At 42.7% G+C, this 26,132-nt stretch overlaps 1 protein-coding gene across 1 annotated transcript in view; it reads left to right on the forward strand.

Moving 5' to 3' along the window:
* The window catches only part of LOC308145917 (muscarinic acetylcholine receptor M1-like), a gene marked incomplete at both ends in the record, with an annotated part of 112,629 nt that overhangs the window by 18,908 nt on the left and 67,589 nt on the right, over positions 1-26,132 (forward strand). Inside the window, 2 exons of the mRNA XM_080517508.1 lie at positions 4,657-4,809; positions 9,930-10,225. Coding sequence (XP_080373634.1) covers positions 4,657-4,809; positions 9,930-10,225 — 449 coding nt within the window. The remainder of the gene's footprint in view (positions 1-4,656; positions 4,810-9,929; positions 10,226-26,132) is intronic.

Consider the following 26,132-nt stretch of genomic DNA (forward strand, 5'->3'; position numbering starts at 1 on the left):
CTGTACAGTCTAGTGTAAAATGTTTTGAAGCTCTCGTTAATTTGACGATTATTAGTTTGTCTTTGTTGATTGTCATCCTGTATAGCTGATATATAGGATTTGATAGGGGATTCTTTGCTTGGCATGTTAAAGCGCGATTTGGTTTGTTGGCCAATTCGAAAATGTTTTATTTAGTGAATAGTATATCCCTATCTTCCTTCCTTGTTACCAAGTTATTTAGTGCTGTTCTAGTAGATTTTAATTCAATAAGAGTTGCATCAGATTTTGGGGCTTAATAGGTTTCCTCTAATTGTATTATTTTATTTTCTATTTCCAACTGTTTGGCAGCTCACTCTTTTTTCTTTTGACTTGTATAGGATATAACCATACACCTCATATAAGCTTTATATGTGTAGGGATTTACTACCTCATATGGATCACTATTTATGTTGTGGTTGGCTATCGATAATGATTAATAATTATCAAAGATAGTTATTAATTGTTATTGAAATGTAATCTGATGTATCAGAACCTCGGAGCTCCACTGTCTTAACAGGAAATGATAGTCAATTCAGTTCTATCAGTCTCATAAGATATACTAAACAGTTCATCAGGAATTTGAATTAATAGTTGAATTAATTACAATTACCAGAATTAACAGTAAAGCTTGAAGGATTTTGGAGTTCTTGACACAGAAGAGGTCGACATTTCATTCACCTTTGTGCTCATTAATAACACAGCAAGTATGATTCCAAACATTATATTTATTTACAATGAAAACAAATAAACACAGATTCTAACTACCTATATACAGCTGGTGTGTGTGTGTGTGTGTGTGTGTGTGTGTGTGTGTGTGTGTGTGTGTGTGTGTGTGTGTGTGTGTGTGTGTGTGGAGAGAGAAAGAGAGAGAGAGAGAGGTGGAGGGAGTGTGTGTGTGTGACGTGTGATGAACTACAAAACAAGATGGCGGATCACAAGAAACTCCATTCAGATGGAGGTTATCAGAGAACAGGAAGTCTGTCCTGGGTCTCCACCATGTGCTGGAGAACAATGGAACATGGAAGCTAGTCTTTAGCGTCTGCTTCCTGGGTGTCTCTGCTAAAGGACCATTTCTAGAATGACTTGATGTGAATGAGACTTGTTTTGTAAAACGTCAGGAGTCGTCAGATGGTGTTCAGTTACTGTGTGATGTTGTCTTTGATGTGATATGTGTAGGATTGTGAGTTAACTAGTTAGTAAAGCAAAGATTAGCATGCAGACCCTGTGTCTGTGGCAGAGCTAATGTTGGTTTACAGGTTGATCACTGCTCCTAATATCATTATCTATAGAACTCAATCACTGTAACAGAATCAACACATCTTCATAAAGTTAAACAGTTCTATCATAGCATCAGGTTTAACTAATCTCAGGTAAAGCCCAGTTGTTACCACTTCCTTGAAGGAGTTCAGTTGTTGTCCTGCTGGAGGGAAGCTGGTGTCTTCTCCTGTAGTTAGCACCTCCTGCTAACTGTGGTTGCTGGTTCTGCAGGCTGAGGAGAAGAAGATGAAGTTGATGTTTCAGGAGTCCTTCTTTGCAGCTCCTGGTTGTTCCTTTTGTCCAGACTGAGGAGCTGGTCACTCAGGTCTGTGATGGTTTTCCTGCTGGTTGAGGAAAACACAAAGAAGTTCTGTGAGGCGTCGTTTCCCTGGTCCGTCCTGGAGGAACTGCTTGGTTTTCCTGGTTGATGGGAGATCAGACTCTGGGTGCTGGTCTCTGGATCAGGGGAAGGTCTGACCCTCGTGGTGGGTCAGCAGAGGAGTTGAGGAGTGAAGGCCTCTGGTTGCAAGAGCGTCTGGTGTTAGCTGTGTGCTAACGCTGGGTGAGTTGAGCTGCTGGGAGCAGCTCGTCAGCAACCCACCTACTTGGAGTTTTCTTTGCAAGCGAGAGTCCGAATGGAGGCTGGCTGAAAGCCTTTTTGTCCACGTGTGACTTCAGAGGTGTCAAAGCCTGAGAGCTTCAACCAATCAGTGACTGGCTGATTGCATGGGGGGAAGAGTCTTGTGAGCAGAAAGGGGGGAGGAAGGTCCTGCAGAAGGCCCTCAACCCCCACTGGGTGTGATGGTCAATCACATTCCTGGGTCAGAATTCATGTCATGACTGTATATCATGACAAATGAATATTGTCTCTCCCCAGAAATGAACAAACTTTCTGTGGTCCTGTGAAATCCCAACATATGTATCCCACACAATTCTTGGATCAGTTCCATTTTCATCATTAATTTCTAAAAATAAGTCTGTTTGGTCTGTCAAATATTTAATGAATTTTTCATCCATGAGTAGGGTTGTGTTCATTGTCCAACAAAATAATCTCTCTTTCTGAACTGAAGTGGATTGTAATTTTCTGTTTTCCTCTTGGTTTGCCTTCCAAAATAACATTTTCTTCTTCTAACATTTTCCTCACAGATGTCCATTGTTCATCATGAACCAAACCTACAGAGTTGATCCTGTCCAGAACTTTTCGAACAACTCTCAAGGTACAAAAGACCATTGAAATCTTGCCACTGTTAACAAGTATAGGGACAGAAGAAATGCAGATTTTGTGAAATCGTGTACACTTTTTTATTCATCTTTCTACTCAGGAAAAATACATACAGAAGCAAAACACAACAACCCAAGATATTATATATTGATTGTCATGAAAATATAAAACTGCTTCAACCAACAACATTTTCATATAATTCAGTTCAGAAATGTTGACGCCTGCATGAGAATAATAAAATATAAAGATTGGGATATTAAAAAGACAGTTGACTTTGAAAGTAGCTGTAGGGATGTATTGCATCTGACAAAGGTAGACATGGAATTAAGAGATGGAATGTGGGAAAAAATCCATGCTTCGAGGTTTCTGAAGTGTGGGAAAGCGTCTTGCTCAAGTTCACATTGTAAATAAAGTGATAACAGCAGGGGGCACACACTACTAGTCTGTTGACATCCAGTAATGTCAAAGTAAGATGATAGTAAGCAGTCACTGCTAACAAGTCATTGCTTGTTGAAAGCCAATAAAGTGCACATTTTTCTGTCTACCCATGTTAACTGCTTCCGGTTCTTTTCTTGAAAAACTAGGAGATGACAACTCACGCTTATGTTTGGTTGGTTCTCTTTATCCAAGCAGGAGAATAGCAATCTGTGGGAACGTCCCAATTGTCCCTCCTATTGCCTTATCTATGGACGTTACCTTAACACCGTGGATAAGGTCATAGGAGGTGTGAGAAGGCTTCCTGAAGGAGTTAGTGAAAGGTGTTAGGAGGCTTCCTGAAGGAGTTAGTGAAAGGTGTTAGGAGGCTTCCTGAAGGAGTTAGTGAAAGGTGTTAGGAGGCTTCCTAAAGGAGTTAGTGAAAGGTGTTAGGAGGCTTCCTGAAGGAGTTAGTGAAAGGTGTTAGGAGGCTTCCTGAAGGAGTTAGTGAAAGGTGTTAGGAGGCTTCCTAAAGGAGTTAGTGAAAGGTGTTAGGAGGCTTCCTGAAGGAGTTAGTGAAAGGTGTTAGGAGGCTTCCCGAAGGAGTTAGTGAAAGGTGTTAGGAGGCTTCCCGAAGGAGTTAGTGAAAGGTGTTAGGAGGCTTCCCGAAGGAGCTAGTGAAAGGTGTTAGGAGGCTTCCTGAAGGCGTTAGTGAAAGGTGTTAGGAGGCTTCCTGAAGGAGTTAGTGAAAGGTGTTAGGAGGCTTCCTAAAGGAGTTAGTGAAAGGTGTTAGGAGGCTTCCTGAAGGAGTTAGTGAAAGGTGTTAGGAGGCTTGCTAAAGGAGTTAAGGTGTTAGGAGGCTTCCTGAAGGAGTTAGTGAAAGGAGTTAGGAGGCTTCCTGAAGGAGGTAGTGAAAGGTGTTAGGAGGCTTCCTGAAGGAGGTAGTGAAAGGTGTTAGGAGGCTTCCTGAAGGAGTTAGTGAAAGGTGTTAGGAGGCTTGCTAAAGGAGTTAAGGTGTTAGGAGGCTTCCTGAAGGAGTTAGTGAAAGGAGTTAGGAGGCTTCCTGAAGGAGTTAGTGTAAGGCGATCATGTTAGTGTGGCAGTCAGTGCGTACTTTCACTTAGGGACATAATAATGCCACGGCGGTGCAAGGTCGTCTGCCACGGTGAGGGAAAGAACTACAAGTTTCTGAAAATTGAATCCAAAAAGCACATTTGGGTTTTAGATGATTTGAAATGATTCAATGTTGTTGCTTTAGTAACTTTCATGATCTGCTCCCTTTCCAGTCATCTTGAGTTTCCCCGAATTCTTGGACGAGCCCGTGCCTTTAAATGTTGTAGCATGTAGCTCGCCTCCTTCTAAAAAGGATGCATCAGTGGTTCCTAGGCTAAAGGAGGCTCTAAAGGAAGCAACAAGCCTCCTTTCCTTTGTTTATTGAGAATTCAGACAGTCCTTATCATGGCCGCTACACAAAACACTTCCGGGGTGAAGGGAAAGTACAAGTCGTCAAAGCTATTAAGACAGGAGGGACAATTCGGATGTACCCTTTGCCTACTCATCTTATTTCCTTCCACAGTTGAAAAACCTGTGTGTGGTGTGTGTGTGTGTGTGTGTGTGTGTGTGTGTGTGTGTGTGTGTGTGTGTGTGTGTGTGTGTGTGTGTGTGTGTGTGTGTGTGTGTGTGTGTGTGTGCGCTACTGTTCAGTAATTTGCATAGCACTTCCCATCCCAGGTGGTTTTGTGCAGAAACTTTCCCTTTCCACTGACGGAGGCTGGAAGCAGCATGATGTCAGTCAGTTCTTGAGCCAAAGAGGAAACTTCAGTTCTCCACCAGGGAACACGTCACTGGAGCCCCCTGCAGAGGAGTTCCACCCATTAGGAGGACACACTATCTGGCAGGTAACAGTTCTGATGACTCTTCCTTTACCTTTGTACTCTGATTACACTGGTTTCAGACACTCACATTACAAAGTTCCTTAGAAAGGAATTGTGGACAAATGATCTGCTTCACTCTTCACATGTCTGGACTAAAGCTCCAGGGATTTCACAATTCATTTCAAACAATTGCTTTTTATTTAAGATCCAAGAGAAACTGAGTGTGTTAGACTAGCTAACATAGACTCTAGCAAACATTCTTCATATTTAATGAAAAATGTAAATTATTTTTCATGTTTTATGGAATGTACAAATCTTTGGACATTGTAAGATGCTGGTGAGTGAATATGTTGTTGTCTACCATCAGTCCTGCTCTCAGTTTAGTACTTTAGATGATTTTACATTACCAAGGATAGACGAGATATAGAAGGGGCTTCGTACAGTTTTTCAATTGCTTAAGCAGAATTTTGAAAACTGGTCCCGTTTTCTCAAAACACTACACACAATTAGCACAACCAAACAGCTAAATAGCAGAACACCTCAGACCCTTTGTGAAATGAAGTACTCTTGTCAAAACTATACACCAATTTACAAAAACGGATTTTGTCACCATATGAAACACACACACTTCATATTACTTCATTCTGTATGAACCAGTTAAACACTGCTATTCTTAACCTTAAACACTTACGTCTACGTCTCAGTGATTTGAGTACTGTAGTACACAGACAAAGTGCAAATATACAATGATTTCACCAAAACACTTGACAAGACTAATGCTGCGGACTGAGGAAAATATAATTTATTTCTCTCCATGCATCTAAATCGTCAACATGGAGAATCACAACAAAACATGTCTGCAGTGATGTGATACACTGGTACTGTAACCCGGGAAACATCAAATACTGTATCCAGTACAGGCTACAAATTACAGAAATAAATAAAAAGATATCACAAATAATACAGAAAATACTAGACATTATCTCTTCGCAGAGCTGGATCTGGCCAGAGAACTTCAGCATTATCGCAGGCCATATCCTAATTGGCAAGACAACGTTAGAAGAACTGCCTTGATTGTCTAATCCAGCCTTTTGTACCTGGATTGTCTAATCCAGCCTTTTGTACCTGGATTGTCTAATCCAGCCTTTTGTACCTGGATTGTCTAATCCAGCCTTTTGTACCTGGATTGTCTAATCTAGCCTTTTGTACCTGGATTGTCTAATCCAGCCTTTTGTACCTGGATTGTCTAATCCTGCCTTGCACAGCGACGGCACTGACGCTGTGCAACTCTCCGAGTTTCACTCAAAAGGCACTCATTTTGGTAAGGCAGGTGAACTTACCTGCTGCATTTTTACAGTGCTTGTACATGATTAGTGTCTCTCCAATTAAACAATCGTGTGTTTGAGCACCTGATGGCTGTTTCCTGTTTGGCTCACAACGTGTCGTCATTTCACAGTCAGTGCTTTGGAATTGCAAGGAAATACTTCTGTGTCTAATGTATACAAATGTGTATAGTGTTTTGCAAATCACTGTGTGTATTGTTTTGCAAAAAGTGCGAGGCTGACCTTGTGCTTCCAGTGGTGCACATCTGGGCCACGTTTTGCTCCTTGAGTCACAGTTGTGATAATTGTGTAATACTTTCAATTCTAGTGCTTAAACAATCGGGGATAAAGTGTAAATCATGTTGTGGTGCATATGAGCATGGATAAAGATGTTCTTACTTTGGTTAACAAGGGTGCGGCTCATTGGGAGAATTTATCAAGACAGTGTGATTGAGACAGTCACATTCTCGTATATCAGAATAAAATATATCACAAACAGCTTGACTGAGGATTACCAAATCCGGCAGACTAATATATTCACCTCCTGAAATGTTCCAATTTAGAGCTTCTGGCAAGTGAAACCTGCACATCCAGACTTTTAAACAGTTTGTATCCTTAAGCAATCAGAGCCTTAAATAACAGCTATTCGTGTTTTTAATCTCCTCACTGCAATCCTGCTCATGATCATTTTATAAAGTATTCAATTAGTTACTGATTTACACTTTTATACTTTCTATTGATATATGTATGTGCTAAGTACTTGTTATAATATATGCTATTCATAATATCTGTACTTTTGTGTACTTTCTTATTGATGCACAAGGGAACAGTACAGTATGACAAATAAAGCCAAATGATGCTGTGCATACTATGCGATACCATATTACACTGATCATGTATGAGATAATGTTCCCTCATTTCTCTTTGGGATTATCTCCTGTGTCTGTGGCAAGCGAGGCAAATTGTTATTTATGTTAATGATCGTCCAAACTGCATTTTCATTTTCTTATACAAGGCTGCTTATACTGTGACTTAATTAAATAGATAAAGAGAATAAGCAGTCTAGAAGAAGAAAATTAAAATGCAGTTTGAATGATTGATTATTAATTCTATTTAAATAGCTACTACCAAAATATCAGTCTCGTTTGTAAAACAGATTATTTAAAGGTGTACAGGAGGATTTTCAGGAATTTTAGGAAAGAACCGCCCTCTCCACCGTTTGAAAAAAATGCGCATGCGCAACGCTGTACCTGCTCCCGAGACGGAACGCCTACTAAAACGCGTGCGAGAGACGTGCACGAGCCCAGTTCTCCTCGTGCACGCTCTGTTTACAAGTCACAAGTCGGCATCGCTCACACAAGCTCACTTTACAAGAAGATTTGCACCAGAGGGGGTGAAACTGTGTAAAAATGTCCGAGAATAATGCGTCGGGTCGGCCACCGGCATGATGAGAACCGTGTGGAGTGAGCTGCGCGCAGGGACGAGCACGTACGACGGGCTTACGTCATATATCACCAGAATGATTGACAATTGGGAGGACCAGTTATTTTGATGATCCACCCGGAAGAAGAAAATCCTCTACTATACCTTTAAGTTAGTTAATATTCCTGTGCAAAATATAACAATCTTAAATAAAAGTGAAGGTGTGAGATTCGAGCACAGACTGTTCCAAACCAGTGAATTGTCAACAATAAATGCACAATCATTACCAGGAATCGATCAATTCAGCTAAAAGGCGTTTATTTACACAAATGCATTAATTCATAAATAATTCAGTAATTATTTCATAAACCAACACAATCAAGTAACAACATCATCTAACACAGAGTTCTAATCTACTAAACAGCAACACTATGTATAAAGAAAGAGGGTGAAGGTGTGTGTGTGTGTGTGTGTGTGTGTGTGTGTGTGTGTGTGTGTGTGTGTGTGTGTGTGTGTGTGTGTGTGTGTGAGTGTGTGTGTGTCTTGGGAGTCTGAGTGCTGTTATAATGACCACGAGTGTCCACCAGGTGGCGGTAAACCTTGAGGGTCAGTGTGAGTGGGTGTAATGATCTTGAACGGACACCAGAGGGAGGCAGGCGTCTGGTTAGGTGCAATGACCGTGACGACCACTGGGGGCGCGGAGGAAGAGCGCAGTGACTCGATGCCCACCAGGTGGGCGTAAAGAGAGATTGCGATGACGCACACAGCCACTAGACGCGCTCGACTTTGTCTTTCTGGGGACATGACGGTTGCTTGGCGACCAGATAAACAAGACTCGGAGCAAGAGGTCTCACCGAGGAAGAATCATTACTGTAACGCAGGAGTTTAACTGGATGTTGAGGCATGCAGTCAAACTCTGGTGATGATACGATGTATCACGGTGGCGCAAGTTAGCGGTTCGGATGCTAAATGTGGCTAAGTGGAGAGCTTATCTCCATCAGTTAACACGCACGGCGGCAGGATACCCGCGGGGTGCACGGGGTTAATGAAGGAGAGAGAGAGAGCGAGAGAGAGATGAGGAGAGAGGAGGAACATTCTGGCGAGGCTTGGTCTCCACACAGAGATCCAGTGGGCTGGAAGGGCAACTTGAACTCCTGTTCTGAGGTGGAATGTTTGAAGGAGAGCCTGGATTCCAGGCCCAACACTTCTCACAAGGTCCTTGTGGACTAACAAGTGTTGGTGGGCACCGCATGACCTCCCTTTGAGCTCGCTTCTCCACAAAACATGGCCAAAGAAAAATGTAGGGGGTGGGAACTAAATGAATGTCGGATAGCAAATCAGTGCAGAATATTTCAGTTAAAGTAATATATTTCATCTCAATTGAATAGCTCAGTTGTTTTATATATATATATATTTTTTTTTTTTTTTTTTTTTTTTTTTCTGGACGTTGCTCTCAGTGACATACGTTATGACACCCCAAGCTTAAACAGTGAAAACACACTGATACTCAGTCTTACGTAAACCCTGAAATCAACCACATAAGAACTCACAGTTCAGGTACGAGGAAGAGAGAACATTACAAACCCTTTGGTGTAGTGGTTCCTACTGTTTCCTCACAACCAAAACACCCTGATCCCCTTCCAGGCTCAGTGGCCTTAATCCAACTGAAAATCTCAGGCATGCTGTTCTTTGAGCTTGAGTTATTTTGCAAATAAGAATGGGCAGAAATGTAACTATTGTCACAGTTGATGTTCAGAGCTGGTAGAGACATACCCCTAAAGGTTTGTGGATGTGATTGAAAGCTGCAAACACAGGAAAAACCCTAACAATGGTAATGCAGACCTGAGGTCAAAGGTGGTGAAATATTACAAATTGAACTTGTGTCATAGATGAGATGAACTTAGCCATATTTTTTTTTTTTTTTATAAATTTTTCTGAACAAACATCATCACATTTTGGAGATTGCAAATATTTTTTCCTCAGGTGACTGGTTTTCGCCGACTGCCTTAAAGTAAGCTTGAGACGGTTGGGTTGTATTTGCTCTGTCCAGTGTGTCCTGCTGTGCAGTTGTAGTCTGTTCCACCTCCAACTTGAATAAAGCGGATATAGAAGATGGATCTTGGCAACCACTTGGCTTTGTTGAGGTTTTGTCTCTATAAGTACCATGAAAACATTGTGGAATTTGGTGCAATGGGAATTGAATTGAATTGTCTATGACCTAAAAACCTTCCAAGAATCTGAGAGCCAGAAGACAAGCAGACCTGTTGCTGAAGTGCCTCACAGCAGCACCCCATATATGAACATTCCCATTATCTGAATCACAGTTACTGTACCCTCAAGGAAGCATGATGCACCAACTACTCTGTTTACTTAATTATCTTTTTGTTCCTTCCTCTGCAGGTCATCATCATTGTCTTCCTCACTGGATCCCTCTCTCTCGTCACCATTGTTGGAAACATCCTCGTAATGCTGTCGTTCAAGATCAACAAGGCTCTGAAGACAGTAAACAACTACTACCTGCTGAGCCTCGCCTTTGCTGACCTGACTATTGGCACGCTGTCAATGAACTTATACACCACCTACATCATCATGGGCCAGTGGGCCCTGGGGCCGGTGGTCTGTGATCTGTGGCTGGCTATAGACTATGTGGCCAGTAACGCCTCAGTTATGAACCTGCTGGTCATCAGCTTTGATAGGTAAGGTATACGTTATTAGATTATAATTAGTTATTAGCTATAATCCAATTAATCACTGTGTTGTATTCACATGCTCTGTAGTAGTAGAATGCTAAACTATGACTCTGAACTTCAGAATCAACCAGTCCTTGCTGTATTATATCAACAAACAAAATTGCTGTTTGACATTGGAAATCTCTTTGATGACTCTTATTTGTCTGAGGGGCCAAGTGTCTTTGCTTGTCTTGAAACCAATTTATTTATATATATATATATATATATATATATATATATATATATATATATATATATATATATATATATATATATATATATATATATATATATATATATAATTCCCCTCTCGCCCTCCGCGGGCGGTCACCTGTTTTTCTATTCCAAGCTCGGGTCCTCTACCAGAGGCCTGGGAGCTTGAGGGTCCTGTGCAGTATCTTTGCTGTTCCAAGTACTGCACTTTTCTGGACTGAGATGTCCGAGGTTGTTCCAGGGATTTGCTGTAGCCACTCCTCCAGTTTGGGGGTTACTGCCCCGAGGGCACTACTGTCACCTTCACCTTCCAGGCCTCTCCAGCTCCTCTCTGAGCCCTTGGTATTTCTCAAGTTTCTCATGTTCCTTCTTTCTGATGTTCCATCACTTGGCTACATCCACCACCACGGCTTTCCTCTGCCCTTTATCAACCACCACGATGTCTGGTTGGTTCGCCATTACCATCCTGTCTGTCTGTATCTGGAAGTCCCACAGGATCTTCATCGGTCATTCTCCACCACCTTTGGGGATCTCCCACTGTGACCTTGGGGTTACCAGACCATACTCCGCACAGATGTTTGGGTACACTATGCCAGCCACTTGGTTATGGCGTTCCATGTATGCTTTCCCAGCCAGCATCTTGTACCCTGCAATTATGTGCTGGATTGTCTCAGGTGCCTCTTTGCGCAGTCTACACCTTGGGTCTTGTCTGGTGTGGTAGATCTGGGCTTCTATGGCTCTGGTGCTCAGAGCCTGCTCCTGTGCAGCCAGGATGAAGGCCTCTGTGCTGTCCTGTAGGCCAGCCCTCTCTAGCCATTGGTAGGACTTCTTGAGATCAGCCACTTCAGTTAAGTTCCGGTGGTACATCCCATGTAGGGGCTTGTCCTCCCATGATGGTCCCTCTTCCAGCACCTCTTCATCTCACCATTGTCTGACACTTTCGTTGAGTATGTCATCCGTTGGAGCCCTGTCCTTGATGTACGTATGGAGCTTGGATGTTTCATCCTGGATAGTGGCTCTCACGCTCACTAGTCCTCGGCCTCCTTCCCTACGGCTAGCATACAGTCTCAAGGTGCTGGATTTTGGATGGAACCCACCATGTATGGTAAGGAGCTTTCGTGTCTTAACATCCGTGGTCTGTATATCTTCCTTTGGCCACCTTATTATACCCGCAGGGTACCTGATCACTGGCAGGGCGTAGCTGTTTATTGCCCTGGACTTGTTCTTGCCATTGAGCTGGCTTCTTAGGACTTGCCTCACTCGCTGGAGGTATTTGGCCGTTGCCGCTTTCCTTGTTGCCTGTTCAAGGTTGCCATTTGCCTGTGGTATTCCCAGGTACTTGTAACTGTCCTCAATGTCTGCTATTGTTCCTTCTGGGAGTGAGACCCCTTCAGTGTGGACTACCTTGCCTCGCTTTGTCACCATCCTACTACATTTCTCAAGCCTGTAGATCCTGGTGGTGTGGATCAGGGAGTCTATGTCCCGTTCGCTCTTGGCGTACAGCTTGATGTCATCCATGTAGAGGAGGTGACTGATCGTGGCCCCGTTCCTGAGGCGGTATCCGTAGCCTGTCTTGTTGATTATTTGGCTTAGGGGGTTCAGACCTATGTAGAACAGCAGTGGGGACAGAGCTTCACCTTGGTATATGCCACATTTGATGGACATATATATATATATATATATATATATATATATATATATATATATAGATAGATAGATAGATAGATAGATAGATAGATAGATAGATAGATAGATAGATAGATAGATAGATAGATAGATAGATATAGATAGATGCGGATTTCCACGAACAACCTTTTAGTTCCCTTAAATCTTTCATCTCCTTTCAAAATCACTGATCAGAGCTTGATCACAAGAGCTAGCAGTAATGGGGAGAGTGAGTATACTTGACATGAGCCCCTACAGAGAGGAAAGGGAGCAGAGCGCTGGGTGTTTGTACACACTGAAGTGCAGGAAGAGGAAGAGTGATCTGTCCCATGGAAGGAAGTTGGCATAAACCCAAACTGTCTGCAGGAGAAGAGGAGATAGTCCTACTCAACTGTATCAAAGGTCTTTGTCTGTTGCAGAAAGAATGCCTCCTCTTTATATTGTTCATATGTTCAGATATGATTGTGGGCATAACAGTTTCTCATCGTTTATCCAAAATATTTGAGAGAATTTTGACATCTATAGGAAGACAAGTTATTGGGTGGTAAGACACACAACCCAGTGGATTCTTAGCCTTCTTCTACTGGTCCCACTATCGGATAGGTTACCCAGTCAGTTAAACATAGAGTTCAATGAATCCAGTGGAAGCCAGGACTTGTACTTAGACACTTTACTGAACCACACTGTGAAACTGTAACAAAAATGTACCAAACTATTAGGGAGGAGCCAGTACAGATAAAGCATCTTTGACAAGTACGAGCATGATACGAGTAAAACTCATGCTGAAGGAAAACCTTCATTTGGTGACGGACTGTCTTTACGCACTGTGATTGGTCCGTCACAAACAGCACCCGCCTTACAGACACACATCTAGCAGCCAGAGCTGTGTGCTCTACTCTGACATTCAGAGAGTGGCTGAACTCTGTGCTTGGCTTGACTCTTGCTCATGTTGCTCTCTTCAGTCCACCTTACGTTTTCTTTAGCTCGCGTCTTTTTCAGTTTGTTTGATATTGATGTGAATCAGCTGATAAGAGAAAGAACTGCTTAAACGATGCTTCTTGATTTGAACAACGATGTTTAATTGTTGAACAGCATCAGAAAATACCACGGACGGGTGGAAAAATGTCTGCGGGAGGCGCGGGCTTCAAATATGCTTCTCTAGAATCACAGACTGGTGGCATAGGTCTGCGGGAGCAAGCGTCCATTGTGCTTCTCACCGAATGGAAGGTCTAGCTGGTTTATATATCATTCAAGATACGGCTGAACATGTGAGTTACATGTAGGTTACATATTCAGTGCAAAACAACCAGATTGATAAGACAAAATCAGAAGATCAGAATCAGCACAAAACATTGATCTTTGGTCAGAGACCCTCATCATAACTGGCTGAAACATGAACTTTTAGCCAGTATTTCTCCACCAAAGTCCGTGAAGAGATCGCTGATTGCACATATATCTTACAACTGCTGCAGAGTGTTTCTGATCACATTCAAGAAGAAAACAACAAGATTTAAGGATCATAATAGGAGCATAAGATAATATACTTCAATATTTAAAGTTACTTGGTGAACTTGTTTCGTAACGAATGCAGTGTATTTGGCAAGACAGAGCTGAAAATGGCTCGTATCGCATTTTTTTTTTTTTTTTTACCATCTGCTTGAATCACCAGATTCACACAGATCATTAAAATATAAACAGTCTTCCAGACCACTTACACACATACACACTAATAGCTGAACACACAAAGTAGACTATATTAATATGTTTGTTGTATATGGCTGTTCATAAAAATAAATATATTGTAAATATTACAAATCAAGCTTTATATACTGTATATAGTAGATATTTTTTTTATATATAAAACATTGAATTACAATTCTGAGGTTGTTCTATAAATAATTTTCAAATAAACAATAAATAAAGCAACTTCTGATCAATCCATATCAATTTCACACTTAAAATAATGTACTGATTTAAGCCCCACCTAGTTTCACTTGAAGGAAGCCCACTCCCGGTTTAGACCACGCCCACTCCCGGTTTAGGCCACGCCCACTCTGAGTACAGCTAGGGCAGAGGTGTCAAACTCAATTGCACAGGGGGCCAAAATTCAAAACACACTTTAGGTCACGGGCCGAACAGAAGAAACATTTATTGAACACACTAAAACCAAATGTTTTTTTTTTTAACATGAAGGGAACTTCAGGTCAGGATGGAAGCTGGAGATAAAACAGGTTTCAACGATGCTTCTTCGTTTGGTTAAAAAATGTTTAATATCGACTAGGATGACATAAAAAAAAAATCAAAAGCTGATGACCGGACAGGGAGAGAGAAGCGACTTCCAAAATGCAACTCTGACACACAAAAGAAACTCCGTGGCTTATATGGTCAGCAACATATGCCACTAATTAGTTTACGACAATCAACATCCCCGATGCCATAGCATCTACGGTCCCACTTCTGACACCTCCTAACTTCCTTCAGGCCAAACAGGAGATATATGGTGAAACATTTGGCCTACCATTTGACTCTGTCCTGTCTCTGCTCAGACTCTCTGGAGCCGGCCTGCATACTACAAAGAAGAGCAGCATGATAGTGAAATAAGGAATAAAACATATATGAGAAGATATAATAAAATATACTTCAAACATAAATCTGAATAAAAACAGAGAGTAATATTATTCTGGAACAAATAACATTAAACTTTAAATAACTCAAAATAGCTTGCTCTCCATAAAAATATATCCTGTCAAAATTATACAAGTCAGAAATATGAACATACTGCAAAAAATTCCTTAAAAAATAGCTTGTGCTTTAAGTAAATGTTAAAATAACAAATAAAAACATTTGAATTTCTTTGTCAATTTATATGAAAAAAAATACATTTTTAATATCCCAAAAGACTTTACTCGCCATAAAAATATCTCCTGTCAAAATTATACAAATTCAAAATATGAACATGCTGCAAAACAAAACAAAACCTGGAAATCTAAATAAAAGTTGTGCTTTTCAGCAATAACAAATCAAAACATTCCGTATTCTTTGCTCTTATGCCATTTTATCAGAGCTGGATGCTTGGCATGTCTTTTTGGCCACAGGTTGGTTTATGTTTGGTGTTGTGGAGATTCTCAGGATGGATGCAGGTGCTCATCAGTGAGACGACTCCTGTGTGCTGTTTTGTTAGTCTTCATCACTGATATGTGCGACCAAACACGGACAAGGTTCGAGCCGCATGTAAACAGAGGTTGGGCATGAATGGAGTGAATCAACTGTGCGGGCCCTGCAGTGTCATACTTTGCCTTTAGTGCCTTTACTGCAGCTCAATCAGCTCCATCTGAATCTGCACAGGTGCAGTTTCCACGTCGACGGCAAATGGGTTGCGAAGCAACTCGAAATTCTTTTTTTGTTCTCCAAAGTCACCAAAGCGCCGTGCGAACTCAGTGCGCAGTGTGCTCAGTTTATCAGCAAAGTGCGTATTTGGGAACACGTTGTGCCGACTTGCTTCAGCATTACTTGGCAACAGGGAAAGTGAGGCAAGTTGCACTGGTGCATTTGTGTCTCCCATAAAAGCAGCTTCACTTGAAATAACTTCACTGCGTCATACATGTCAGTGATCACGGTCACGTCCCTGAGCTGGAGGTTCAAGGCTGTTATGAGCTGTTATGTCAGCCAGAAACGCCAACTCACATTTCCACTTTTCAACCCACAAAACGGTGAAGTCTTTTCCTTTACTGTCCATGAACTGACAGATTTCGTTGCTGAGCTCAAAAACTCTGTTGAGAACTTAGCCAGCACACCTCTGTATGATAAGGAATCGATCTCCCGCATAAAGGACTGAAATTGACGGTGATTTAAACCTTTAGTTCGGATAAAGTTTACGGTTTACATTACAGTGCTCCTTACATGGTCCATCTTCAGGACTTCCTGGTGTATGATGCAGTGATATGCTGTTAACTCACCAGTACAGTTCTCCTCCTGCATCTTTACTCCATCCTTCCCTCTAGTCCACTTTTTCCACCCCACATAGCCGGTGCTCCATCAGTTGTAAGTCCAATAAGTTCTTCCCAGGGCAGTTTCATGTCGGTTACACTTTGGCATCCGTTTTCAAAAATGTCTTTTCCAGTCGTTGTCCCGTGCATCGATTTAATGTCCAATATTTCGTCTGTAACGTGCAATTTGGAGTCCACCCCACGGATGAAGATGGCGAGCTGTGCAGTGTCAGTCATTTCAGTACTTTCATCCACAGCAAGAGAGTATGCAATAAAGTCTTTGCTTCTTTTACTCAACTGTGTTCTTAAATCCGTGGCCATCTCACAAACTCGATCAGCAACCGTATTTCTACTCAGGCTTACATTTGCCAGCATCTGCTTTTTGTCTGGACATAAGACGTCGCACACCTTGATCATGCAGCTCTTCAGAAATTCTCCCTCGGTAAATGGCCGGGCTGCTTTGGCGATCTCCTCTGCCACGATAAAACTTGCTTTCACAGCAGCTTCCCCTTGTGATTTTGCACGAGTAAGAAAAGGTCTGCTGAAATGTCAAATTCTTCTTTAACCATCCTGGGCCTAAAGTATTTTGTGCTGTTTTTCACTACAATTGATTTTTCCTTTATATCTCAAATATAAAATCCATAAACTTTGTCTTTTTTTGTGTCATTTTGTTCAGGACAACCTCATAAATGCAGCTCTGAAGTATTGTTTTCAGTTTGGCATACTTTATTAACACAGTGGATCTAAAAACACCATAAAACTACAAATTCGGTTGGGAAAAACATACATTTATTGATGATAAAATTCATAGACATGCTCAACGAATCATTTAGTTTACTTGTGAAGTAAATCTAAACTATAATTAACTAAAATGTATCAAAACAGGACTGAAAAAACAGTTCTATACAGATATTTACAGTGAAATAGAAGCACTGCCTCAGGAGTTTTTGTAAAACTATTTATAAAAGGTCATATATATATGATTAGAGCAGACATCAACAAATGATTAGAACAAACATCAGCAAGTTTCCACATTTTTAAACATACTTGATTGAAATTATATCAAAAGATTAAAACTACATGATAAAATCACATTAAATATACTTGATCAGAATTACATCAAAAGATTAAAACTACACGATAAAAGGCAATTCATAAATATCAGTGCAATATATAAGTACAAAGTGCACGTTACATAAAAGTGCAATATTGTCAAGTTACAGTCTGTAGCACCATTATTTAAAGTGCCAAAGTATATGAAGTGCCAGAGCTTAATTGTTTTTCCAGAGTCCACATCACACATCATTTAGGTAGCTATCGGATGGTACACGAGAGGGGGTCATCCGATTGCAATGCACCCTATTGGTAGACGAGGTGGCATTATAACACTGTCAATCTGGTAATCTGGTAGCCACAAGGGTATCATCTAGTGGCCGAATACCCGTCTGGTACTGTCAATGTGAGCAGGACTGTGGTCTACAAGCCAGTCTTTGACTGCCTGTGAGAAGCTGTGATATTCTGCATTATTCTTTAGAGCGTCTGGAGCCCATTCCATTCTTTGATGGCTTTATATGAAAAGGCAGGTTGAGAGAAGGCAGACTTTCTTTTGGGAATATTGCAGTCACCCCTGGATACAGACCTTAATGCTCTGCTTGCTAGTTGAGAGCATAGCTGTACATATGTTTTTAGAGGGGGTGGGGCAGCATCATTGAGGATTTTGTGTACCAGGTGGATATCAGAGTACCGGATTAAGTTGTCGAAGCTTAGTATTCTATATTTTTCGAGTATTTGAATTTGATTTGATTTTAATCATTTATTGTCATTGTACAGGTACAGGTACAGGTACAACGAAATTACCTTCACATAGAAAGTTTTGGGGAAAGAAGGAGAACATGAGGTGAGGAGAGGAGGGAAAAAAGGCAGATTAAAGACTGTGGTCTAAGGAGACAGTCTGTAATTGGGAAAAAACCACCTCAGGCACATTTAGCATCAACACAGACAGGTTACAACATATTTCTCCAGACAGCACTTGGGATATGTGAAGGCTAGTTTTGCAGCCCGCCGCTAGGAGAAGGTTTTTCAGGCGCACAGCCCCTCGGGCGCACAGCCAGCCTCTTCCAGCGGCCTCTGCTGGTGGTTGGGGGGAGGGGCACGGCGAATGCGGTGAAGGTCCTTGTAAAATTTCAGAGGGCAAAAATGTCCGGGGAGGGAGGAGGGGAGGAGGTTAGGAAGGCCGGGGGCGGGGGGGGGGGGGGGGGGCTTCTTTCCACACACACATCCAGGAGAGGTGAAGACAAAACACAGCCTTGGCGACTGGGTGTCTGGGAGTCTGGATTGTAGATTAGGATTGTTTTCTTTCAGGCGATTCAGCTTTATCTGTCCACCTTGAGTGTCTCTGGTCTCCATGCTGCTCCAATTGTGGCAAGATTTAGCTTCCCAACCGAGTTCGAATATCCTCCAAGATCGATCCAATTTCGCGTAAACGTTCAAGAGTCGTACTCTTGAGTTGGTTTATCACATGAGTCTGAGCGTTCAAAGCTTGGCACAGTCCCTCAGTGACGACAGGCAGCCTTCCCAATGCAGCTGCTAGCGTCTTCTACACTTTGAGATAGATCAGAAAGCCTCCAGCTCCAATCAGCAGCATACCTGCTATCATGAATCCCAATATGTAGAGGTCCTCCACATCCTCCATGGAAAGAATGGCCAAACACAGTTGCCTCCAGGAACCCCAGGAACCTCCAGGGACCTCCAGGAACCTCCATGCAGGCTCTGCTTTGCCCAATCATCGTGTCGTAAAAATTTGGTCGATCGCATTGAGAGACCAGCTGATCAATTCCATGGTTCTGGTTAAATTCTGATGCGGGTCTGAAGAGATTCTCTTGATAGATCAGACATGAGACGGTACAGGACGAAGCAGCAAGCGGGGAGGGCCAGTGGGAGAGGAGAGAAGAAGAAAAGCGTCCGCCTTCGCTGAGAGCCGGAAGAAGAAGCAAGAAGCAAGAAGTATGTTGCAATGGTGGTACCTCCAGGGTTTTTTATTGAGGATTATCTAGGCCTAATTATGTAGCGATCTGAGAGAGTTTAGAACCGTCTGTTTGGCTTGAGTCCATGATCACATACAGTACAGAATGTATGATTTGATCATTGCATTTAAAAATGATGTTGCTGCTTCCAATGACAAAGAGTTCCCGATGTGCTTGAAATTGGCGATGTTAACTTTTAAGATACGACATATCTTTTTTTACATGAGTCTAAGAATTAAGTGTGGGATCCAGGAGCACACCCAGGTATTTGACTTCAACATTTTTAATCATATAACTATTCACATAAATATTTGGGAGAACATCTTGATTTTGTTTGTTTGAAAAATACATGCAGCAAGATTTGTATTGGAACCCTGTGTGAAGAAGACCGTGTCGTCGGCATACGTCAAGACCTCAACGTCATTGCAGATGGAAGGAAGGTCATTGATGTACATGCTGAAGAGCAACGGCACCAGAATAGACCCTTGAGGAACCCCTGTCATACAGCATCTGAACTGTGAGGTTTTATCGTTTATTCTTACACACTATGAACGGTCCACGAGGGAAGATTAAAACCAACTGATAGCGTTTGCTATCAGTTGGAGAGATTGAAATCCAGCAGATTTGTCAGCAGCACTGAGTGGTTCATGATGTTGAATGCCTTATGCAGATCCAGGAAAATGGCCCCAACCACTCCTTTGTCCAGACTGGATTTGATCACCTCAAGGAAACAACAACATGCTGTCGGTGGAGTCTTTGGATCGGAAACCAAATTCCATGGGATGTAACATGTTTCCATTGTCAAGGTGGTCAATCAGCTGTTCAGCAACAATTTTTTAAATAACTTCGGAAAATGCAGGAAGTACACTAATGGGTCTATAATTCGTAATGTCCTTTCTGTTTCCTGATTTGAAGATGAGAGTGACAATTACTGATTTAAAGGAGGTTGGGAATACACATTCTCTAAACGGTCGATTAATAGTATGTGTAATTGGTCCTGTAAGGACCTCTTTATATGCCTTTAGAAAGAGCAGATCAAGTCCCCATGAGTCTTTAGCGTTTGAATTTGAGAGTGATGACATAATTTTGATGACCTTTCCTTCACTCACCCAGTCCATATCTAGTACTTCTCCCAAAGTGTGTTTCAGTCCTTCTGTGAGATCATAGGCAATAGTCTCAACAGAGGCTGCTGTGATGTGAAAGGCGGCTTTATGTTGTAGGGTTTACTTAGTTCTTAGATCTAATGATGTGTTGTTGCAATAGTAATCCTGTGATGATGGGGAGGTCTCACAGTACTTATCACAGAATTTCACAGACAAATGTCATCAATTCTGAAATATACTTGCAAAACCCAGTGTCTCAATAAGAGGTGATGTAGTTGCCAATCTTTATCCACCTTTCGTAGCATGATCCAAAACTGTAATAGATGAGTACTGTGTGGAAGTAATTGATGGGATACGTTTTTTTTTGTCAAACAAACAGTCTAAACTTGAGAATGCACAGTGGGTATGAGACAAGTATTTTCTTAATGAGGGCTGCTGAGTTCTCCAGAGATCAACAAATACATATTGGTCCATAAATGCAGAATGTGTCTGACCTGTCTAGCATCTCGTTAATCACACAGTTCATGCATCTATGTGAGTCCAATAGAGGAATGGAAATCTTTGGATATTTCACAAAATGATTATTATCCCAGTTGGGAGCATAGATAGATGCTAAAATTACTTGTACACTTTTCATGTGATATACCAGAGACAATCATGAATCAAAATGTAAATTATTCCTGATTAATATTGTGGCACCTCTTGTTTTGGCATGAAATTCTGAATGAAATATTTGGTCAATCTATGGTCTATTCACGTTCCTATGGTCTGAGGTACATAGGTGTGTCTCCTGACAACATCACACCAGCACTGTTTGGTCCAGATCTGAGTGTTTCAGGGAGAGTCTACTCCATCTGGGCAGGTATGAAAGCTTGCCTTGACTCTAGTCTGGTCTAAAGAGGCAATCCCTGGTGCTCCTGAAGACGTCGGTCTCGGTTTACTTGCAAGTGAACTTGAGTGAGTTTTCTGAGTTTTTGTCGTCGATTATAAAGCTAGATCGTGTTCTAGTCCTCGGGGACTTTAATCTTCATATTGACGATGCCACTTGCCTGCATTCAGCTGAACTGCTGACCATAATGGACTCTTTCAGCTTTATACAGCACGTTTCTGGCCCCAAGCATAAAAAGGTCACACGTTAGATTTAGTTTTCTCTTGTGGCATAAACATTGAAAATCTGAGTGTTGAAGAATTTCAAGTTAGTGATCATTGTTGCATCTCTTTTAATTCGTCACTTATCATGATGCCTACTGGCATCATTAGTGACACTACACTTGATGATTCTCTGCCTCCTTTGACTCTAGCTCCTTCATTGATTGTGATGATGTTGATTCATTTGTGCAAAGTTTCAACACCCACTGTTTATCTGTTTTGGACATGGTAGCGCCTGTTAAAAAGTCTTCAGGGTCACAGAAAAAGGCCCTCCCATGGATGAATGGTGGTATTTGTTGTTTTAGACAAAAATGTCAGAAGATAGAGCGTCTGTGGAAAGCCACCAAATTAGAGGTACACAGACTCCATTTAAAAGAGTTGCTGCTGGATCTGAATGAATCGATAAAGCAGGCTCGCTCAGGTTATTTTTCCAATCTTGTGTCAGGAAATAAGAAAAATCCAAAAGTCTTGTTTGACACCATTGAAAATCTAACTGCACCTTCAGCTCCTCCTGTGCCTGTGTACACACACGAGGACTGGAACAACTTTTTGTCATTTTTTGTGAACAAAGTTCAAGACATGAGGGCCAGTGTTAAAGTTCCCCTAACCAGTGCTTGTTCTACTGAGTTGTCCCCGGTGTCGTCTTGGTCGTCCTTCACTCCTGTTAGCCTACAGGACGTTAAGACCTTGACAGGAAATATGAAACCGTCTTCAAGCCCCGCTGACATTGGCCCGACACCCCTGTTGTTGAAAATGCTTGACACCATCGGCCCCTGTGTGGTACAAATAATGAACCTGTCGCTTGCATCTGGCTCCGTCCCCAGCTATTTTAAACATGCTGTGGTAAACCCCATCCTTAAAAAGCCAAACCTTGACCCTTCAGAACCTAAAAACTACAGGCCCATATCTAAACTACCATTTATTTCCAAAATTCTGGAAAAAGTAGTGGCATGCCAGCTGACCTCCTTTATGGAGCAGCACAACTTGTTCGACGCTTTTCAGTCAGGTTTCCGTAAACTCCACTCCACTGAAACTGCTCTTATAAAAGTGTCTAGTGACGTGTTGATGGCAGCAGACTCTGGCCACTACACAGTTCTAGTACTTCTAGATTTGACTCTGGCCGCTACACAGTTCTAGTACTTCTAGATTTGACTCTGGCCACTACACAGTTCTAGTACTTCTCGATTTCACTCTGGCCACTACACAGTTCTAGCACTTCTCGATCTGACTCTGGTCACTACACAGTTCTAGTACTTCTAGATTTGACTCTGGCCACTACACAGTTCTAGCACTTCTCGATCTGACTCTGGTCACTACACAGTTCTAGTACTTCTAGATTTGACTCTGGCCACTACACAGTTCTAGTACTTCTCGATTTCACTCTGGCCACTACACAGTTCTAATACTTCTAGATTTCACTCTGGCCACTACACAGTTCTAGCACTTCTCGATCTGACCTCTGCTTTTGACACTGTGGATCACAGTTTACTGATCAACCGGCTTCAAAATGAGATGGGACTTTCTGGTTCTGTCCTCCAGTGGTTCTCCTCGTATATTCAAGACAGAACTTGTAACGTCGCTGTAAACAATGTACAGTCTGATGTGACAAACTTGTCCTGCGGAGTGGCACAAGGGTCAGTTTTGGGCCATATTTTGTTTTTACTGTACATTTTGCCACTTGGTCAAATTATTGGTTGTTTCAAGGACGTATCTTATCATCTCTATGCTGATGATGTCCAGCTGTATTGTTCTTCTAATGATGCTGAGTTCCATCGTCTGCAAATGTTCTTAGAGTGTGTTTCCTCCATCAAAGACTGGATGGCCACTAACTATTTGCAGATAAATCCAAGCAAGACTGAAATGCTGATCTTTGCTCCAGACCACAAGATCCCGCTGATCAAACAGCACCTTGGCTCTCTGGGCTCCTCTGTCAAATCCAGCCTCAGAAACCTGGGTTGTGTTTGACCAGGCCACGTCTCTGGAGACACACTCAAAACAGCTTGTGCCAAATTGCTTTTATCACCTAAGGAACATCAGTAAAATTCGCAAAATGTTGTCAAAAAAAGACCTGGAATTGATTATTCATGCTTTCATATCTACAAGACTTGATTATTGCAACTCTTGTTGTCACCTGTCTGAACCTGTCCGCTCTGAACAAACTGCAGATTGTTCAGAATTCTGCTGCTAGACTTCTAACAGGTGTTGTCAACCCCGAAGGTCTCAAATCACTCCAGCCTTATTGGCTCTCCATTGGCTCCCTGGAAAATTCAGGGTTGATTTTAAGGTCCTAGTGCTGATAGAGCCTTAAACAGTCCGGCCCCACAGGACCTCCTGGACCAGTCAGGCCCCACAGGACCTCCTGGACCAGTTAGGCCCCACAGGACCTCCTGGACCAGTCAGGCCCCACAGGACCTCCTGGACCAGTTAGGCCCCACAGGACCTCCTGGACCAGTCAGGCCCCACAGGACCTCCTGGACCAGTCCGGCCCCACAGGACCTCCTGGACCAGTTAGGCCCCACAGGACCTCCTGGACCAGTCCAGCCCCACAGGACCTCCTGGACCAGTCAGGCCCCACAGGACCTCCTGGACCAGTCAGGCCCCACAGGACCTCCTGGACCAGTCAGGCCCCACAGGACCTCCTGGACCAGTCAGGCCCCACAGGACCTCCTGGACCAGTCAGGCCCCACAGGACCTCCTAGACCTCTTGAAGCCGCACTCCTCTGGCCGCACTCTTCGGTCGTCTGGCCAGAACTTGCTTGTCGTCCCTAAGACCCATTATAAGACCCGAGGGGATCCGTCTTTTCAGTCTGTGGCCCCTAGACGGTGGAACGCTCTGCCCCTGTCTCTGTCCCTGCCCCTGTCTCTGTCCCTGTCACTGTCCCGGTCCCTGTCCCTGACCCTGTCCCTGTCACTGTCCCTGTCTCTGTCTCTGTCTCTGTCCCTGGCCCTGTCCCTGTCTCTGTCCCTGTCGCTGTCCCTGTCCCTGTCTCTGTCCCTGTCGCTGTCCCTGTCCCTGTCTCTGTCCCGGTCCCTGTCCCTGTCCTGTCTCTGCCCCTGTCTCTGTCCCTGTCCCTGTCACTGTCACTATCATGTCCTGTTACTGTCCTGTCCTGTCTCTGTCCCTGTCGCTGTCGCTGTCTCTGTCTCTGTCTCTGTCACTGTCACTGTCACTGTTACTGTCCCTGTCCTGTCCTGTCTCTGCCCCTGTCACTGCCCCTGTCCTGTCTCTGCCCCTGTCACTGTCCCTGTCCTGTCCCTGTCTCTGTCCCTGTCACTGTCCCTGTCAACTGTCCCTGTCTCTGTCCTGTCTCTGTCCTGTCTCTGTCCATGTCTTTGTCATGTCTCTGTCCCTGTCTCTGTCTCTGTCCTGTCTCTGTCCCTGTCTCTGTCTGTCCTGTCTCTGTCCTGTCGCTGTCCCTGTCTATGTCCCTGTCTATGTCCCTGTCTATGTCCCTGTCTGTCCCTGTCTCTGTCCTGTCGCTGTCCCTGTCTCTGTCCCTGTCTATGTCCCTGTCCCTGTCTCTGTCTCTGTCTGTCCCTGTCTCTGTCCTGTCGCTGTCCCTGTCTCTGCGCCTGGCAGACTCTGTTATCTCTTTTAAAAAGGACTTGAAAACATGTTTGTTTAGGAGCTTTTGGTTGATGGGTTTTTCACGAGTGACACTTTAAATTTATACATGTATATACATTTTATATTGTTGTTTTACCTTTTCTCGTGTACAGCACTTTGTGATTTTATCTGTGAAAAGCGCTTTATAAATACATTTTACGTACTTACTTACTTACTAATGCTAATAACTGCAAGTACACTAAATCGTTCCTGGGCCATTGATGAGCTGAGGTCGTTATGTTCTACTTCTTTTCATCTATCAAATTGAGCTTGGAAAAGCTTCTGTCAGGAGACGCAACCCATACAGGCAGCGTCCTGAGAGCAAACCAAAGATTTGTACATTTCATTTGGGTTTTGCTTACCTATGCCACCCTTTTCTCTAAACATGTTTACATTATGTTTTAAAAATACTTTTTTAAATCCTAAAATTGACATGCACTTGGGGGTCCTCTGGTGGTCATTGGGGCCCTATGTTGCTCTGCTGCCATACACACTAAATGGATAAATGAATTTCACTTATTCAGTGCTTTATAACTGCTTGAGCAGTCCCAAAGTGCTGTACATTGCTAGTCGCATTGACCCATTCACACAGACCTATGCAGGCTGCTGCCATGCAAGGTTCCGCATCCATCCACTTGTTTGGGGTTCAGTGTCTTGCTCAAGGACACTTCAACCTGTGGACAAGCAGAGATGGGAATCAAACCTGCAACCTTTCAATTTGGAGACAATCGCACTACAAACTCAGCCCCAGTACTGTTATATGTAGAGAAGTACAAACCCCCAAATACATATCAACTTCACATTAGTTCAACAATATTTGTTATGTGGGTGAAGACAGTTTGTCAGTCATTTGCAATCAAGTGGGAATTTCTCAACTCCATGAATACAGGCTCGGATCTTAGACAGAATAGGAATATTCCCTCTGGCTGGTTTACATGATGCTCCATTTGGACCTGGTGTATAAATGGAAAGTAGCTGTAAACACTGAAGAGTTTGAATGATGCCAGTCACATTACATGCAGATAAACAAAATAAGCCTTAGACAGACCCAAACATTGTCATTTAAATGTTCCTGTTGGGTATTAAAGTTGAGAGATACTGTTGAAGAGAGATAATGTTGTTCACACT

Source organism: Blennius ocellaris, assembly GCF_963422515.1.
Source record: "Blennius ocellaris genome assembly, chromosome: 21".
In the NCBI taxonomy this organism is placed as follows: domain Eukaryota; kingdom Metazoa; phylum Chordata; class Actinopteri; order Blenniiformes; family Blenniidae; genus Blennius; species Blennius ocellaris.